Below are 17,897 nucleotides of genomic sequence, written 5' to 3'. Positions count from 1 at the left end.
TTCCTATATACTCCCTTGTGGCACAACCTATCCTTACCAGAATTTGCCTCAATACCTGAACCCCAAATCTGGGCAATAAAGGGCATTAAATACATGGACATCAAATTTGTTCAGGAGGGGAATTGAAAACTTGATACCGAAAGCAGTTTTGACTCCCCAATATATATATATATTTTTTTTTATTAGATATTTGCTACTCAGGCATGCATTTCATACCCAATTTGAGAGGTCATTGCTTGCCTTTTATACCTCTACCCTTGAGACGGTACTTGGAGATGATTCCCTAACTAAGCCCCTCTTGAATATCTATAAGGCTATGCTCCCCTCTGTCCATTCGAGATTTGAAAGTCTTAATTTAAGCCTCGTACACACGATCTGATTTTCCGATGGGAATTGTGTGTTGACAGTCAAAATCCAGGACATCCCACACATGCTCAAATGGATTCAGATTTGGAGGCCAAGTCAATAGCTCAAACTTCAAACTATTCCTGAACCATTTCTGCACTACAGCAGGGTGTATTATCCTGCTGAAAGAGGACGCTGCCATCAGGGAAGACCGTTTCCATGAAGGGGTGTACATTGGTCAGCAAGAATGTTTATGTAGGTGGTACGTGTCAAGCAACATCCACACGAATGGTAAAACCCAAGGTTTCCCAGCAGCATATTGTCCAAAGCATCACACTGCTTCCCCCGGTTTGCATCTGCTCATAGCATATTCTGGTGCACTTTGCCATCCACACGATAAAAGAAAACATAATTCGTTAGACTGGGCCACCTTCTTCCACTGCTCTGTGGTCCGGTTTCTGATGCTCACCAACCCACTGCACTTTTTCGCTGTGGACACGGCTCAGCATGGGCACACACAGCCAAATACAGAACAAACTGCAATGCCCATTTTTCTGCTTTCAAACACATCAACTTCAGGGACAACAGGTTTACTTGCTGCCTAATACAGTGGATCCCACCCACTTTTGGATACCATAGTAACAAGATAACCAATGTTATTCACTTGACCGGTCAGTGGTCATAAAGTTTATGGCTGGTCAGTGTAAACACAATAGAACCAACATAATTTGATCATATATACACCATAACAATTATCCTATTTAAGCTTGTGGTCTGTGAAATACAACATTGAAAGTGTTTTGTAATATCGGTTTGTGGAAAAAACCTACACCTGTAATGTCAGAAATTCAGAGCTCTCTTGTGCACACTTCTTGTGTTATCTCAGCCAGCCTGACCAGCCCCATCCCCCCCTAGTTTTCATAATGAATACAGAATCAATGTCTGTGTTGTGGAGGATGGGGTGGGGTGGGTTTGAGTAGTTTAGCAAAAGACAACTTGGCAGGGCTGACACCACTTAGTCCCTAAAAATGCTGCATGTAGTAACAGTAGAGCTGCAGCCGAGCTCCCTCCCCACCGCTGTGACTGTCAGACGGTATAGCTGCCGAGTTTTATAGCTGGGTGGGTGGAGCCTGATAGGGAACTATTGTTTCTTAATCCCCATCAGTTGGTTTCTATAGTCAATAGACAAGCCTGCTATTGGCAACAGAATGCACCCACTGCTTGCTTTCAATCACAAGGAAAGTGCAGACCTGATGGTAAACCTCAACTTCCCCTCAAGCTCCGCCCATTGTTAGCATTTCTGGTTGCTAGGATCCTGTTGGCTGTGACGTTGATAGCATTCTTGATAGCCAGAGACAGGAGGTGAGGCAATTAGAACCAGGTTCTAGAGCTGAACAATTCTTTCTTTCTATAAAACTCGGCAGCTATATATCAGGGAACAGACGATCAATGAGACTGCCACAACGAAGAACAGGGAAGGTGCGTTTACACACACCTCTCCCCGTTCTTCAGCTCCAATGACCGATCGCGGGACACCGGCGGCGATCGGGTCCGCGGAGCTTTGGACCACGCTTGCGACCCCACGACTGGGCTTAAAGAGACACGTACAGGTACGTGATTGTGCCCAGCCGTGCCATTCTGCCAACGTATATCGGCGTGAAGGGGTCCTTAAGTGGTTAAAAGTCAGCAGCTGCAGTATTTGTAGCTGCTGGCTTTTAATATTTTTTTCTTAGGCGGACCTCCGCTTTAATTAGTCCCAACTCTACACCGCTTTGTTAGTAGCCCAACCAAGAGAAACCTTCTAAAGTGAAAGAGCTTGTGCAGCCATTCATTTTTCACACTTAATGAGCATTTCTAAAAAGGATGATAAAACTCGATTCATTACCGGTTATCTTTTCCTGGGTACATCTGTGTGTATTCAACTCTATACTTTTTGGCAAAAAGCATGAAGGCATTCATTGGTCTTTTGCACTTGTTGGGAGATGTGGCCATCACAGCATTTGGTGTCCCTGAGTTGTGACTCCTGCTATTTTTATTATATAATGAAGAGTAGGAAGTTTGTGGAGATGCACAGTCTTTGCCATTAGAGCTTTCAGGATCTGGGCTGCTAGCGCCACCATTGGATAAGGATGCCCGACGCTGACGTGCCATACTGCTCAAAACATACACGGCAGAAGAGTCCAAGGGGGTGAAATCATAGCTGAAAAGAAAAAACAAGAGAGATTGGATTGTTTGGTAAAGATTTACTATAAAATAGATGGCATGGTTCTATATATGAAGGTAAGCTTAAGATTCTGGAATAGAGATTCTCATGCATTTTAGGTTGGCCAACAGCATGGTTTTTGCTTTAAATCTAATAGACTCAAGCTTGTATTCCGTATTGCCATTGTCCTTGCAGTGAGGCATCTCATACAGTTTTCTTTTTTTTCCCCATAACTCCAAATTGGCAAATTACAAATATTCAATCTCTTCCGTTTCTGTTCTTTGGGAACTGATCTGGGATCCTTATTCTTGCCAATTCTACATATCGTATTTGCCGGCGTATAAGAACACCCCCTAATTTTCCAGGAACATTTTTGGTTTTGGGATATACTTGCCGTATAAAAAAGACTACCCCCTTCCTTCTAGTCTTTCTGGAAGCCGAGGGGTAGCCAGAACCGCTGACAGAAACAGATTTTTTTCAAATCTCACTGTGCCATTACATTACATGCCCCACAGTGCCATTACATTACATGCCCCCACAGTGCCATTACATTACATGCCCCCACAGTGCCATTACATTACATGCCCCCACAGTGCCATTACATTACATTACATGCCCCCACAGTGCCATTACATCACTTGCCCCCCCCACTGTGCCATCACTTGCCCCCCCACTGTGCCATCACTTGCCCCCCCACTGTGCCATCACTTGCCCCCCCACTGAGCCATCACTCACGTTTTGCAGCTTCTGGCTTCCAGGCCGGTGACAGTCTCCGTCTGCTGCGAGCGTCCATGATTTGAAAGCCGCGCCTTCTTCTCAGACTGTCCTGTGATAGGCGGAACACAAATCTTCCCAGCAGCGCCTCTGTTCTGTTTTCCGCCTATCACGGATGTCCTCTCTTCCGAGGATGAGAAGACATCTGTGATAGGAGGAACACAGAACAGAGGCGCTGCTGGGAAAATTTGTGTTCCGCCTATCACAGGACAGTCTGAGAAGAAGGCGCGGCTTTCAAATCATGGACGCTCGCAGCAGACGGAGACTGTCACCGGTGTATAAGACAACCCCCGACTTTGGATGCATTTTTTTGCATCCAAAAAGTCATCTTATACGCTGGAAAATACGGTACATATATTTGTTATATATAAGAAGGCATCCTTGGTAACCCTTTACAAACATACACCCTTATTAGCTCATGACAAGCTAGCAGACAGACATCACATCGGCAGAACACAGACAATGGCACAGTATGCACAAATTATTTTAGAGCAGATTGTCAGAGACCATCTGGGTTTTCGGGACTATGATGGTTACAGTAAGTTGCCTGTTTGGTGCCAATGTTTTAGAATGTGGCACCCGGGTAAGATGTAAGGTTGTGCTTATATAGTAGCCAAACTGGGAGGAAGCTTGAACAAAAAAGGAATGGAGAATGGAGACTGCCATGTCTTCACATTGTATATGAAAGTCTGGAGACTTTCATATACAATGTGAAGACATGGCATTCTCCATTCCTTTTTTGTTCAAGCTTCCTCCCAGTTTGGAAAAAAGTGGTTAAATGGTTCTACAAAGTATTGACTCGGGGGGGGGGGGGGGGAATGAATACAAGTGTTGGTCTATCACATAAAATACATCTACATTTTTAGTTGTAACATGACAAAATGTGGAAAATTTCAAAGGATATGAATACTTTTTCACGGCACTGTACTTTAGATGGACTTTCCAGAAATCCGTTTTATCATCTATATACTGTACATTCCATAGAAAATACAGCATGTCAATGAAGAGAACACACTTTGACAATACAGAAATTAGGTGAAGACATTATTAAAACTAAATTACCTTTTAAATGTATCAAAAACACCAGAATCATCAAAATTTATGGCATCCGGATGACCAGGAGGTAGACAAATATCACCGATATGAATTTCATAGCAGGGAATGCCATGCTGAACCACAGTTAGACTTGGGTAAAATGATGACCAACCTAGAAACAAGAAATACACCTAGTAAATGTGTACACAAGGCCCTTTTGAGCAGCTATTTAGCTAAGTAGTTACCCAACATGTCACGCTTTGAAATTGCGCACACTCGTGGAATGGCGACAAGCTACGATACCTAAAAATCTCCATAGTCAACGCTTTAAAAAATTGTAATGGTTACCAGGCTAGAATTACTGCTCTCACTCCGACGATCGCGGCGATACCTCACATTTGTAATTTGAGCACAGTTTACGTTTTCTTTGCTGCACAAGCACGCGGGGACGGGAGCGCTATATAAAAAAAAATCGTATTTTATTTATTTACATTGTCCCTTTAGCCATTTGGGATATGTATTATAGCAAAAAGTAAAGTAAATCGTTTTTTTTTTTTTTAATTGACGCTCTTTGCTTGTTTTTAGCACAAAAAATAAAAACCGCAGAGTCGATCAAATACTACCAACAGAAAGCTCTATTTGTGGGAAAAAAAGGACAGAAATTTTGTTTGGGTACAATATCGCACGACTGCGCAATTGTCAGTTAAAGCGACACCGTGTCGTATCACAAAAAATGGCCTGGTCATTAAGCGGGAAAATTCTTCCGGTCCTTTAGTAGTTAAAAAAAAAATCTGATCACTTTTATTGCTGTCACAAGGAATGTAAACATCCCTTCCAAAAGTAATAGGTGATGACAGGTACTCTTTATGGAGGGATCAGGGGTCTAAAAGACCCCAAAATTCCTCCTTTGCACTCAAAAGTATTCAGAATCGCAGATTTTGATGATTTGAATACTGCAATCTTTTTTTAACCACTTAAGCCCTGGACCAATATGCTGGCTAAAGACCCAAGGTGTTTTTATAGTTCGGGATCTGCGCCGCTTTAACAGACAATTGCGCGGTCGTGCGACGTGGCTCCCAAACAAAATTGGCGTCCTTTTTTCCCCACAAATAGAGCTTTATTTTGGTGGTATTTGATCACATCTGCGGTTTTTAGTTTTTGCGCTATAAACAAAAATAGAGCGACAATTTTGAAAAAAATTCAATATTTTTTACTTTTTGCTATAATAAATATCCCCCAAAAACATATATAATTTTTTTTTTCCCCCTCAGTTTAGGCCGATACGTATTCTCCTACCTATTTTTGGTAAAAAAAAAAAAAAAAAAAAAAAATCGCAATAATCGTTTATCGGTTGGTTTGCGCAAAATTTATAGCGTTTACAAAATAGGGGATAGTTTTATTGCATTTTTATTTTTTTTATTTTTTTTACTACTAATGGCGGCGATCAGCGATTTTTACCGTGACTGCGACATTATGGCGGACACTTCGGACAATTTTGACACATTTTTGGGACCATTGTCATTTTCACAGTAAAAAATGCATTTAAATTGCATTGTTTATTGTGAAAATGACAGTTGCAGTTTGGGAGTTAACCACAGGGGGCGCTGTAGGAGTTAGGCTTCACTTTGTGTTTACAACTGTAGGGGGGTGTGGCTGTAGGTGTGACGTCATCGATCGTGTCTCCCCTATAAAGGGGATGACGCGATTGATACGCCGCCACAGTGAAGCACGGGGAAGCCGTGTTTACACACGGCTCTCCCCGTTCTTCAGCTCCGGGGACCGATCGCCGCACTCGAGCGGGCGCGCGCCCGCGACCCACGGCTGGGTACAAGTACAGGACGTATATATACGTGCTTGTGTCCAGCCGTGCCATTCTGCCGACGTATATGTGCAGGAGGCGGTCCTTAAGTGGTTAAATCGGCGCCATTGGCAGCTGAGCAAACCAGAAGGGACGTTGCTTTTGGGATTTTTAGATCGCAGACCCAATCGAAGCCGAATGCGGCTTTGTTCAGGTCTCAGCCTAGGCGGCGGATGTCCTGGCTGGTGGCTCGAGCCTCCCGGTGGGACGGGAGGCCCAGGAAGAGCGGCAGAAGGTGGCAGGGGATGTCCCCTCCCGCTCCTTTAGTATAACAGTCGAGCGACTTTTAGCCTCATTGGTAGTTATCACTACAAAGCCATCCACTGTCTCTAAAAAAAAACGGTACTGGGTGATGGCTGCACCTGCAGGCATCACACACGTTTAACCCCTTCAAGCCACTAACACAAATTTGCGTATGGTCGATGTGAAGGGGTTACAAAACTTGATTAAAGCAGCATCAGAAGATATACGCAGATACGGTAGTATAACAACCACATTTATATGATCAGTATATAAAGGTGTAGCATAGATGGCCCTTGAAGGGTAGCTGAGTTTGAAAATTTGGACTAGTTGACCTATTAAGGATGAATACCACCACTTTCCTCTAGAGAAGCCAGCAGTGGCAAATCAGAGGATAACAGAATTACAAAAAGGAAAAAAAGTCCTTAAAAATGATAAATGTACCTTTATTTTTTACATAGAAGGGGTGATCCGATCTGCACACTGCTGTAAGCGGGCCATCTTCTGCTGTACCTGGATCAAAAGTAAGCTGAAGAACAGATTCTCCATACGACACGCTCTCTTCATGTGAAATCAGCTTAAGACCTTCTGAGCCATAGCCCTGGAATAGAGACAAAAGTGTGCACATTTAGGAAAAATGCCAAGACTTATGCCACGCGTACACACGACCGTTTTTCGGGTTGTAAAAAATTACGTTTTTAATGGTCTAGAAAAAATGTTTTTTTCAACCCAGCACTATAAAGGGGGAGTTCCATGCGGATGGCGCAACCCTTGGGGCTGATTTCGTGTTAGTAAAAGACGATTTGCGCTTTTCTGTCTGTTACAGCGCGATGAATGTGCTTACTCCATTACGAACGCTAGTTTTACCAGAACGAGCGCTCCCGTCTCATAACTTGCTTCTGAGCATGCGCATTTTTTTCACATCGTTAAAGCCCACACACGACCATTTTTTACAACGTTAAAAACGACAACGTACGTCGTGAAAACTTTGAGCATGTTCAAAATTTTTAATGCCATTTTTAATGCCATTAAAAAACTAAAATCCAAAATTTCCCTTGTATGTGGTCTCTCTGCTACCAAAACAAAAACTTGTGAAAGGGACAGTCAGTCAAATCTCTCCGATGTGCCTGCAGACCCCACACGGGAAAATCTGGTCTAGTTGCAGGGAGATGTCCGCATAATGCTCCCCCACACTTTTGCATAGGCTAAATGCAAATGGTCCGCTACATGTAGACTTAAAGTGGTTGTAAACCCGAAATATCTCCTAAACCACGGTTTAGAAGATATTTACAAAAGAGACGGGCGTAGGCGGGTTGTAGACAACAGCGCAGGTGCACTTTAGAAACTTTTAGAAATTGCGGTCGTGCCTTTTCTAAAAGGAGATCGTGCTGTGACATGCACGGGAGTGGCGTCATCGCCACAGGCCATAGACGAGTCGTAAAATTTGTGTTGATTGTTAGTTTTTCGCATCATTACTATGCCAGCTATGCCACAAGCGAAAGGGCCTGATCCAACAAGCTGGATTTTTTTTTAGAAAATCAAGAAACAATTGATGGCAGCGTCATATGATTTCTTTTGGCATCGACAGAACTTTTTCAACTTGTCTATGGTCTACTTTAAGCACCAAAGGTAGGTTGGACCATGCCTGCGTATTTAACTGTCCTCTACTGTCTGTTGGTACTTTTAAACAAAATATTCCAGCAGAGACATTACACTTGAGAAACACAAGTTCTCATAGCACAGAAGAAATAGTGGACAAGATCATGTCTTAGACCCGTTTCACACGGGCTTCAGTTTATATAAAAAAGAGTAGTGTGAACAGCAAGCCTTGACATATCGGGCCAGATTCACATATAACTGCGGCGGCGTAATGTATCGTCTATACGTTACACCGCCGCAAGTTTTCAGCGCAAGTGCCTGATTCACCAAGCACTTGCGTGTAAACTTACGGCGGTGTAACGTAAAGGCGTCCGGCGCAAGCCTGCCTAATTCAAATGGGGCGTGTACCATTTAAATTAGGCGCGCTCCCGCGCCGGACGTACTGCGCATGCTCCGTTTTGAAATTCCCGCTGTGCTTTGCGCGAAGTGACGTCATTTTTTTGAACAGCGACGTGCATAACGTACTTTCTTATTTACGCAAAAAAAAATTGAAATTCGACGCGGGAACGACGGCCATACTTTAACATGGCTCGCCTAAATTTAAGCCATGTTAAAGCAGGCCTAACTTTGCGACGGGAAAAAACGACTAGCGACGACGTAACGAACACGAAAACCTTTGTGGATCGCCGCAAAAGCTCATTTGCATACCCGACGCTGGAAAACGACGCAAACTCCACCCAGCGGCGGCCGAAGTATTGCATCCTAAGATCCGACGGTGTAAGTCAATTACACCTGTCGGATCTTAGGGCTATCTATGCGTAACTGATTCTATGAATCAGCCGCATAGATACTCTGAGAGATACGAAGGCGTATCAGGAGATACGCCGTCGTATCTCTTTTGTGAATCTGGCCCATCATTTCCAAAGCTTCCAGCAAGCTTTGTTAAAGCTTTTAAAGTACCATTCAACTCTAGTTTGTAAATGTTGAACATAGATCCTAATGGGAGTGCTGATTACCACTTTAAGTAAGCTGGTAGCAGTCTTCAGCGAGTTTATACAAGCTTCAATAAGTACTAAAGCCTGCTACTAGCTTGCTTAAAGTGGTAATCAGCACTCCCATTAGGATCTATGTTCAACATTTACAAACTAGAGTTGAATGGTACTTTAAAAGCTTTAACAAAGCTTGCTGGAAGCTTTGGAAATGATGGGCCAGATTCACAAAAGAGATACGACGGCGTATCTCCTGATACCCGGCGTATCTCCTATTAGGATCTATGTTCAACATTTACAAACTGGAGTTGAATAGTACTTTAAAATAGGGTTTGACAAATTTGCTTGGAATCTAGGAGCCAGCTAAAAAAGTTAGGAGCCAGAAAATGCGCCCCGTCGAGCTCGCACGCAGAAGCGAACACATACATGAGTAGCACCCGCATATGTAAACGGTATTCAAACCACACATGTGAGGTATTGCCGCGATCGTTAGAGCGAGAGCAATAATTCTAGCTCTAGACCTCCTCTGTAACTCAAAACATGCAACCTGTAGAATTTTTTAAACGTCGCCTATGGAGATTTTAAAGGGTAAAAGTTTGTCGGCATTCCACGAGCGGACGCAATTTTGAAGCATGACATATTGGGTATCAATTTACTCGGCGTAACATTATCTTTCACAATATAAAAAAAGAAATTGGGATAATTTTACTGTTGTCTTTTTTTTTAATAAAAAAAAAAAGTGTATTTTTTCCCCAAAAAAGTGCACTTGTAAGACCGCTGCGCAAATACGGCGTGACAGAAAGTATTGCAACGATCGCCATTTTATTCTCTAGGGTGTTCGAATAAAAAATATATATAATGTTTGGGGGTTCTAATTAGAGGGAAGGAGATGGCAGTGAAAACAGTGAAAATTTACACATTAGAACTGGTTTTACTTGTAATGCCAACGGCCACCACCAGATGGCGCCAGGTCACAGAAGGAAGCTTGGGACTTCACAAGGCCACGGCCTCAATTACCGGCCGCCGCAGGCCCACCACGATCGCGTGGGGGAGGTGGGGGGCACGGAGACACAGGATCCCGGCGGGCCCGCGGCGGCCGGTAATTGAGGCCACGGCTTTGCGGCCTTGTAGGCCGCGGCCTCAATTACCGGCAGGCGCCAGGTCACAATTTGTCGCAATTGCTACCTGGCGCCCGGATTTTGTCGAGCCCTGCTTTAAAAGCTTCAACAAAGCTTGCTGGAAGCTCTGGAAATGATTTGTCAAAGCTTGACGTTCACACTGCACATATATAAAATGAAGCCCGTGTGAAATAGGCCAAATTATGAATTTAAAATCTAGCAAATTACTTGCACTCATCAAAACTCACTATTAACTTTGTTATTATAACGAATATAAAGAATTATATAAAACAAATGTGTTCAGAAATTTGAAAAGCAAAATATAGTATAACCAACACTGGGATGATTTTTTTTCTCAGGTCAGAAAAGCACATCCCAAGCTTCAGTCCATCATGAATGCTGCTGCCAGACTCATCCACTCTACCAACCGCTCTGTCTCTGCTTCTCCTCTCTGTCAATCCCTCCACTGGCTTCCTTCCGCTCACCCAACAAATTAAATTCAAAATACTAACAACTACCTACAAAGCCATCCACAACTCTAGTCCTAGTCTAGTCTCTAGTGAAGCCCTAGTCTCAAAATACCAACCTAATCGTTCTCTTCGTTCTTCTCAAGACCTCCACCCACGCTTGTCTCTAGGACTTTTCCAGAGCCTCTCAAAGCCTATGGAACTCCTTACCCCAATCTGTCTATCTCCTACTCTATTAGCTTTTAGACCATCCCTGAAAAACCTCCTCTTCAGAGAAGCCTATCAGACTCACACCTAACAAGTGTATTTTCATTTTGTCCATCTGATCACCCCCCACAGCTACTACCCTTTGTTCCACTTGACCCTCCCTTCTAGATTGTAAGCTCTAATGAGCAGGGCCCTCTGAACCTTCCTGTATTGAATTCTATTGCAATTGTACTGTCTTTCCCCATGTTGTAAAGGCTGCGCAAACTGTTGGCACTAAATAAATCCTGTATTATAATAATAATAATAATAATAATAATAATAATAATAATAATAATAAATCTCCTTAAATACAAGCAGCATTTTAGACAAACTGGAGCAAAATTGGTGCAACTTCACAGCACATTCAATACAACGTATTGCCATGAGTATCCTTTCCAGGTTTACTCCAATATATCTGATATATCATCCTCACAGTATGGCATTTAGAGGAGTACATATAATAGGGAACTGTAGAATGCTAGGCTGCACAAGTTTATAATAGGATAGGAGAACACAAATTCTCTGCACCGCAACACAATCTTCCATATTCATGTGTGGCCAGTCAGACAATAGTAAATAAGGTATACTTATGCCAAAGAAATTATTTACTTTAGCATTAATTAAAGTACCACATTCCGCAATGCTGCGCACACAGCTCTGTGTATATATACTTTGCAAACATTTGAGTAATAAAACTGTAAAAGCCTACAAAGTAACACATATAAAACTAATAAAACTAAAGCAGCCAGTGTTAATCCCTTATAAAAAAAAAAAATCTTACTAACTCCTGACTCCATGAACTAGACAGCAGTTTGTGGTTTATACTCTAGTATATACCAGGGGTATTGAATTAAAATTCACAGAGGTCCAGTCTGTAAAATGTTCTTCCAGTAGAGGTATGAATCACTGGTTTTTGCCATCATTCATCCCCCATCCCCCCCAACTTTGTATCACAGTCCCCTTATTTACATCAGAGTGCACTCTTTTACATCACAGTCCCACCCTTATTTACATCACAATGCCCTCGTTTGCATCATAGTCCCTCTCTTTACATTGCAGTCCCCAATCTTTACATTTCAAAGCCTCCTTCACATAAAAGTCCCTCCTTTTACAATACAGGCCCCCTTTAAAGCGGAGGTTCACCCATACATTGTTCATTAATAACTTGGCCATACACTACCATCCCCCCAGGGCACTGAGATCGGCCGATCAGGACTTTGCTGTCATCCCTCTAGTAAGGTTGATTTCGTTCGGTGGCCGATCCTTCAGAGCCAGAGCCGCCTCGCTTTGGAACCTTCTCCCGTTGCCTTTGAGGAAGTCCACTGTTCTTATTACCTTCAGAAAGGCTCTGAAAACCTTCCTCTTTGGGGCAAGTTGATTATGACCACGCCTATTAAACTGACCTGGCCCCTCCTCCCCTCACCCTATGTCCCCCTCACTCCAAACCCCCTTGCTACCGTTTGTTTTTATTGTTGATATTTTATATGGTTTCTCTTTCTTTTATGTACACGAGCCATCAGTTCGTCTACAAAGTCTTTTTTTCTTTTTTCTCTTGGATTGCTTTTTGGGCCAGAATAGACCAGCGGACCTCCTTCCAGCGCTTAGACACACCCTTCAGGGTGTATGTGGCGCTGTAAAGAAATATTAAAATCAATACATAACTATTTTTCCCCTTAGATGGATGCTCGTTTTGTCTAGGGGAATCGGCTAGTTGTTTTAAAATATGAGCCGTACTTACCTTTTACGAGATGCATCTTCTCCGCCGCTTCCGGGTATGGGCTGCGGGACTGGGCGTTCCTTCTTGATTGACAGTCTTCCGAGAGGCTTCCGACGGTCGCATCCATCGCGTCACGATTTTCCGAAAGAAGCCGAACGCCGGTGCGCAGGCGCAGTATAGAGCCGCACCGACGTTCGGCTTCTTTCGGCTACTAGTGACACGATGGATGCGACCGTCGGAAGCCTCTCGGAAGACTGTCAATCAAGAAGGAACGCCCGCTCCCGAAGACCCATACCCGGAAGCGACGGAGAAGATGCATCTCGAAAACGGTAATTACGGCTCATATTTTAAAACAACTAGCCAATTCCCCTAGACAAAACGAGCATCCAAGGGGAAAAGAGAAAAAAAAACTTAATTGGGTGAACTCCGGCTTTAATTATAGAAACCCCTTGGTCACATCACAGTTCACCCCTTACATCATGTGCCCCCCCCTTACATTACAGCTCTCTTCACATCAAAGTCCTCCCCCCTTTACAGTATAGCCCCTTTAACATTAACACCTTGCTTTACGGCACCCTGTTACATGTCAGTGCCCCCCCTTTATATCAAGGTCCCCCTTTACATAGCAGTCCACCTTAACAGCAGTGCCCCGCCCCTTCCTTTACATCAGTATGCTCATCTCCCCCTTCCAGTCCTACCTTTCATAGCAGAAGTGCGGTGTGATAGGTCGGATGGGGAAGCTTCCCAGTTTCTCCTGTTAACCAGTGGGTAATTGGTTGCTAGGAGCGCCCTGCGTCGTAGCAACAAACGGGCCACTTAACTTGAAAAGTGGGACAGCTCCCATCCTCCATCCAGACCTCCCTCTCTCTACCCCACAGTGAAGATGACAGTAGCGTTGGAAGGAAAAGAAGACACAAGCAGCTAAATGGTGCGACCGTGGTGGTCTGCACAGGACTGTCACTCACTCCGGGTCTGGACCACAGCCCGCCATTTAGTGATGCCTGCTTTATAGTATATTAAACTTTCTGCCATATTTTTGTGAGGCCTGCAGGTAGCAAGTTAAAAAATGCACTACCTTCTGAGAGCCAATCGTTGTCCCACGTTGGTTTCTACAATGTACAATTTTGGCAAAATCTTCCACATCCTGCCACACTTTCTTGCGTCCTTTATGAAAGCATAGACGTGTACCTGAAGAAGATTAAAGAAGAGTAGAAAAATAATAAAGTGAGGGCTGTAGACTAAACTAAAAATCAAAAATCTAGATGGTGAGGCACATGGAGATATTCTGCCAATGCTTTGTGTCATTCAGTACGACCCCATGCTGGTAATTGCACTAAGTGCAGTACAATGGAAGCGGGAAGGTTCAATCAAGTAATAATTCGGCTTGATAATGATTACTTGATTGTCTAGTGAAAACTCTCCAAATAATTACGCTTGGCAAATGAACACAAAATAGCTTGATTATTTTAATCGACTGCTAAGGGCTGCGGTGCGATTTCTCAGTATAGTGTAGCATCAGTTCTATGGTCTATTGGTGAGAAAACACCTGAGAAAGATCAAAAGTGACTACAATGGACAGTCAGAATGAACGCTATGGTTCCGATTCCGTAACCTGATTAATGAACCTTGTTAGTAGCCACTCCATGAACTGCTCACCTACTAATAATTCACTTTCAACAAACAATACGAAGATATACATATATAGGTAGATTCAGAAAGAGTTAGGCCGGCTTATCTACAGATAAGCCGACCTAACTCTGAATCTGCACCGACCTATGTTTAAGTGTTTTCTCTAACAGAGATACGCTTAAACATATCTAAGATAGGACGGCGCAAGCCGTCCTATCTTAGATTGCAATTTTTCTGATGGCTGCTAGATGGCGCTTCCATTGCGGCCGGCGTAGATTATGTAAATGAGGGGGATACGCCGATTCACGAACGTACGCCAGGCCGACGCAGTACTTTTACGCCGTTTACGTAAGAGATAGGCCGCGTAAAGTTAGTGCTAGGCTCTAGTGGAATAGTAATGTTAAGTATGGCCGCCGTTCCCGCCGCGAAATTCGAAATTTTTACATCGTTTGCGCAAGTCACCCGCGAATCGGGATTTACATCCACGTCAAAATCAATAGGCCCGTACGGCGTACTTAGCCGCAATGCACACTGGGAAATGTAGTCGCCCGGCGCATGCGCAGTGACAAAAAACTTCAAAAACGTGAGGTCAAGCCTCATTACCATGAAACACGCTCCCCCAACCCATTTGAATTAGGCGCCCTTACGCCCGCTCGTTTTAGGCTACGCCGCCGTAAATTAGCAGGTAAGTATATTGAGAATCATTATTAGCCTAGCTAATTTACGGCGGCGTAGCCTAAACAGGCTACGCCGCCCTAAATTAACGCCATTGTACCTGAATCTACCTAATAGAGTTGTATTTCTAACCTTTAGTGACAGAAATGCCACATGGATGTGACAACAGCACCCTGATATAGAAAAATGAGCAGGAGGATGGGAGCGTTGCTGAGACTGACCAAACATACATTCTGACCCACAAAAGGTTTTTGGTGGACGATCTTGGTACTGATACACAATAATTTATTTAGAGTAAAAATTATATCATTTATTACAGATAAAAAACATACAGGTCTCAATACAAGAACAAATAAACATACATAGGTCTCAATATAAAAAGTTCAAAACCGTATACAAATACTCAAAGGTTTACCCAAGAAGTATCTGATGATGGAGTTTTCTCATAGATTAACCAATCCTCTACTAGTTTCACGGTACATAGACCGCTTCGTCAGGAGGAATAATCTATAAAACACGTAATGCAATAAGACACAAAACAAATTACTCAACCGTACCTGGGGACCGTACCTGGCTGTGGACCTGTTGGGTACGCAGCTTCCCAGTGCCATTGCTGAGCATTATGTAATATGCTTTCATATTTTTTGTAATTTGTTTTGTGTCTTATTACATTACTTATTTTATAGATTATTCAACCTGACAAAGCGGTCTATGAACCGAGAAACTAGTAGAGGACTAGTTAATCTATGAGAAAACTCCATCATCAGATACTTCTTGGGGAAACCTTTGAGTATTTGTATACTGTTTTGAACTTTTTATATTGAGACCCATGTATGTTTTTTATATGCAATAAATTATATAATTTTTACTATATATTTATTATTGTGTATCAGTACCAAGATGGTCCACCAAAAACCTTTGTGGGTCGGAGTGTATGTTTGGTCAGCCTCGGCAACTGTCCCCACGCCCCCCCCTTTCCTACATAATTTTTAGATGATAGTACTTCCATATGCCTAGCTTAAAGCGGAGGTCCACCCTAAAAATAAAAATTATATAAAAGAAAAAATATTTTTTTTTCCTTTGCAAACATCCCCTTTATTTGCTTTAATAAAAAAAAATAGTCTTAGCATAGCAGCATGCAAAAAAATATTAATTTAAGGACCTATTGATCAAACTCAGATACCAATAAATTAGCCACCAATTTATCTTTGAATGGGTTACAGAAGTATGGTCCACCCAGCTGTTCTGCCAGTACAGTTGTAATGTCCCCATTTAAATCAACTAGCCTGTCTAAAGCAGACAGACAAAAAAAAAAAGAATTAAAAAAAAAAAAAAAAAATGTTTTACTTACCAGAAATGGTGGTTGCTAGGCAGATCTTCCTAATCTGCCTCTTCCTAGTCCGCAGCTGGTTGTCCTCCTTGCGTTGTCTTCTGGGGAATGGGGTGCGCCATCTTCTGGGAACTGTGTGTATCCCAGAGAACAGCCACCCATTCATAAAGCGCCACGCGAATCGTGCATGCGCAGTGAAGCCGCAAGGCTCCACTGCCCGTTTCCCTTAGTAAGAATGGCGACGCCGGAACCTGCCACGATCGAAGGGATCGGCCTCGGGGGGGGGGGGGGGGGTCACATTGGGGGAACCTAGAACAGGTAAGTGTCCTTATTAAAAGTCAGCAGCTACAGTGTTTGTAGCGGCACCTCCGCTTTAAGGCTTTGATATTTGAGGCTACACAAAAATTCCTTAGCACCCCGAGATGGCACTGCTCGACTAACAGAGGTGTGGGCTGTCAGTGAAATCTGGAGGGCAGTCTAGCGTGGTTACATCATCTTCATACATGAGGGCCAGAAATTACTCATGCACAAGCAACAATGCTTATCCATGATATCACGTTCCATAAGCATCTCACAGGTTTATAGTTTATAAATCCTGGAGCGCCATCTAGTGTTTAGAGGAAGTTTTCCATTTGAAATGTAACATTTACATATAAACACCAAGTTATAAAATGTTCCTCAATGGAATCAAACATACATCATGCATTTGAGAAATACCAGTAACTACTAACTGTTACCAGCTGCTGTAATAATAAATAAAACAAATCAAACATGCAATCTTTAGACTTCCATTTTTTTTTTTTAAGCGAAGGATAGTGCATGCCTGTACCTGCGTGGGTTTCCTCCGAGTACTCTGCTCTCCTCCCACACTTCTAGTAGGCTAATTGGCTTCTCTCTAAATTGGCTAGTATGTGTATGTATGAATTTGCATTAGGGACCTTAGTTTGCAGGGACTGATGTGAATGTACAATATACATGTAAAAGCACTGCGTCAATTGACAGCGCTATAAAAGTACCTGTAATAAATAAAATAAATAAATAGCATGGCGATTACCTTTTAGAAAACAGTGCCAAATGGTATGTGGCCAAGAATGGCACCATCCTAAATCATCATCATCAGAAAATGACGACATGCAGAAAATGCCAGACTCCGATTCACTGTTTGCCTGGAATGAACACAACAGAAAATAAACAAAATTTGAGTAAAGTGCCAATTCTGCACAATTAGTCAGAGTTACTAGTAATTGTGCAACAGCTGAATCCTATGAATCAGGCTGGGTTCACACTATTGCGAATTGGATGCGGAATCTCCGCATTCAAATCACAATAGCAGGAGATTGTGACCGGCTCTCTATGGAGCCAGTTCACATATCTCTGGCTCTGGTGCGAATTTTCACAGTAGCCCTGTGCGTTTTTTGGTCTATTTCAGGTCCGAATTCAGCCCAAAATTCAGGCTGAGATGGGACCTGAAACAGTGAACCAGGACGCACCGGACCCCTGCTGGGAGTCGCATCGGTATGCAGTGTGAACCCAGCCTCAGGCCTGTTCCATACCAGCTTTAGCTGTTATAAGAGAAGTGTGGACAGCAAGCTTTGGCAAAGCATTTCCAGAGCTTCCAGCAAACTTTGTTGAAGCTTTTAAAAGTACCATTCAGCTCCAGTTATTAAATGTT

At 43.0% G+C, this 17,897-nt stretch overlaps 1 protein-coding gene across 1 annotated transcript in view; it reads right to left on the bottom strand.

Moving 5' to 3' along the window:
* HBP1 (HMG-box transcription factor 1) overlaps nucleotides 1–17,897 on the bottom strand; it is a 56,469-nt gene that overhangs the window by 17,388 nt on the left and 21,184 nt on the right. Inside the window, exons 5-9 of the mRNA XM_040343535.1 lie at nucleotides 17,280–17,391; nucleotides 13,667–13,779; nucleotides 6,900–7,056; nucleotides 4,385–4,529; nucleotides 2,231–2,545 (exon numbers count right to left, since the gene is read on the bottom strand). Of these exons, the coding sequence (XP_040199469.1) occupies nucleotides 2,231–2,545; nucleotides 4,385–4,529; nucleotides 6,900–7,056; nucleotides 13,667–13,779; nucleotides 17,280–17,391 (842 nt within the window). The remainder of the gene's footprint in view (nucleotides 1–2,230; nucleotides 2,546–4,384; nucleotides 4,530–6,899; nucleotides 7,057–13,666; nucleotides 13,780–17,279; nucleotides 17,392–17,897) is intronic.

Source organism: Rana temporaria, chromosome 3 (assembly GCF_905171775.1).
Source record: "Rana temporaria chromosome 3, aRanTem1.1, whole genome shotgun sequence".
NCBI classification, from domain to species: domain Eukaryota; kingdom Metazoa; phylum Chordata; class Amphibia; order Anura; family Ranidae; genus Rana; species Rana temporaria.
Note: the sequence above shows the minus strand (reverse complement) of the source record. Positions and strands in the feature narration are given on the sequence as shown.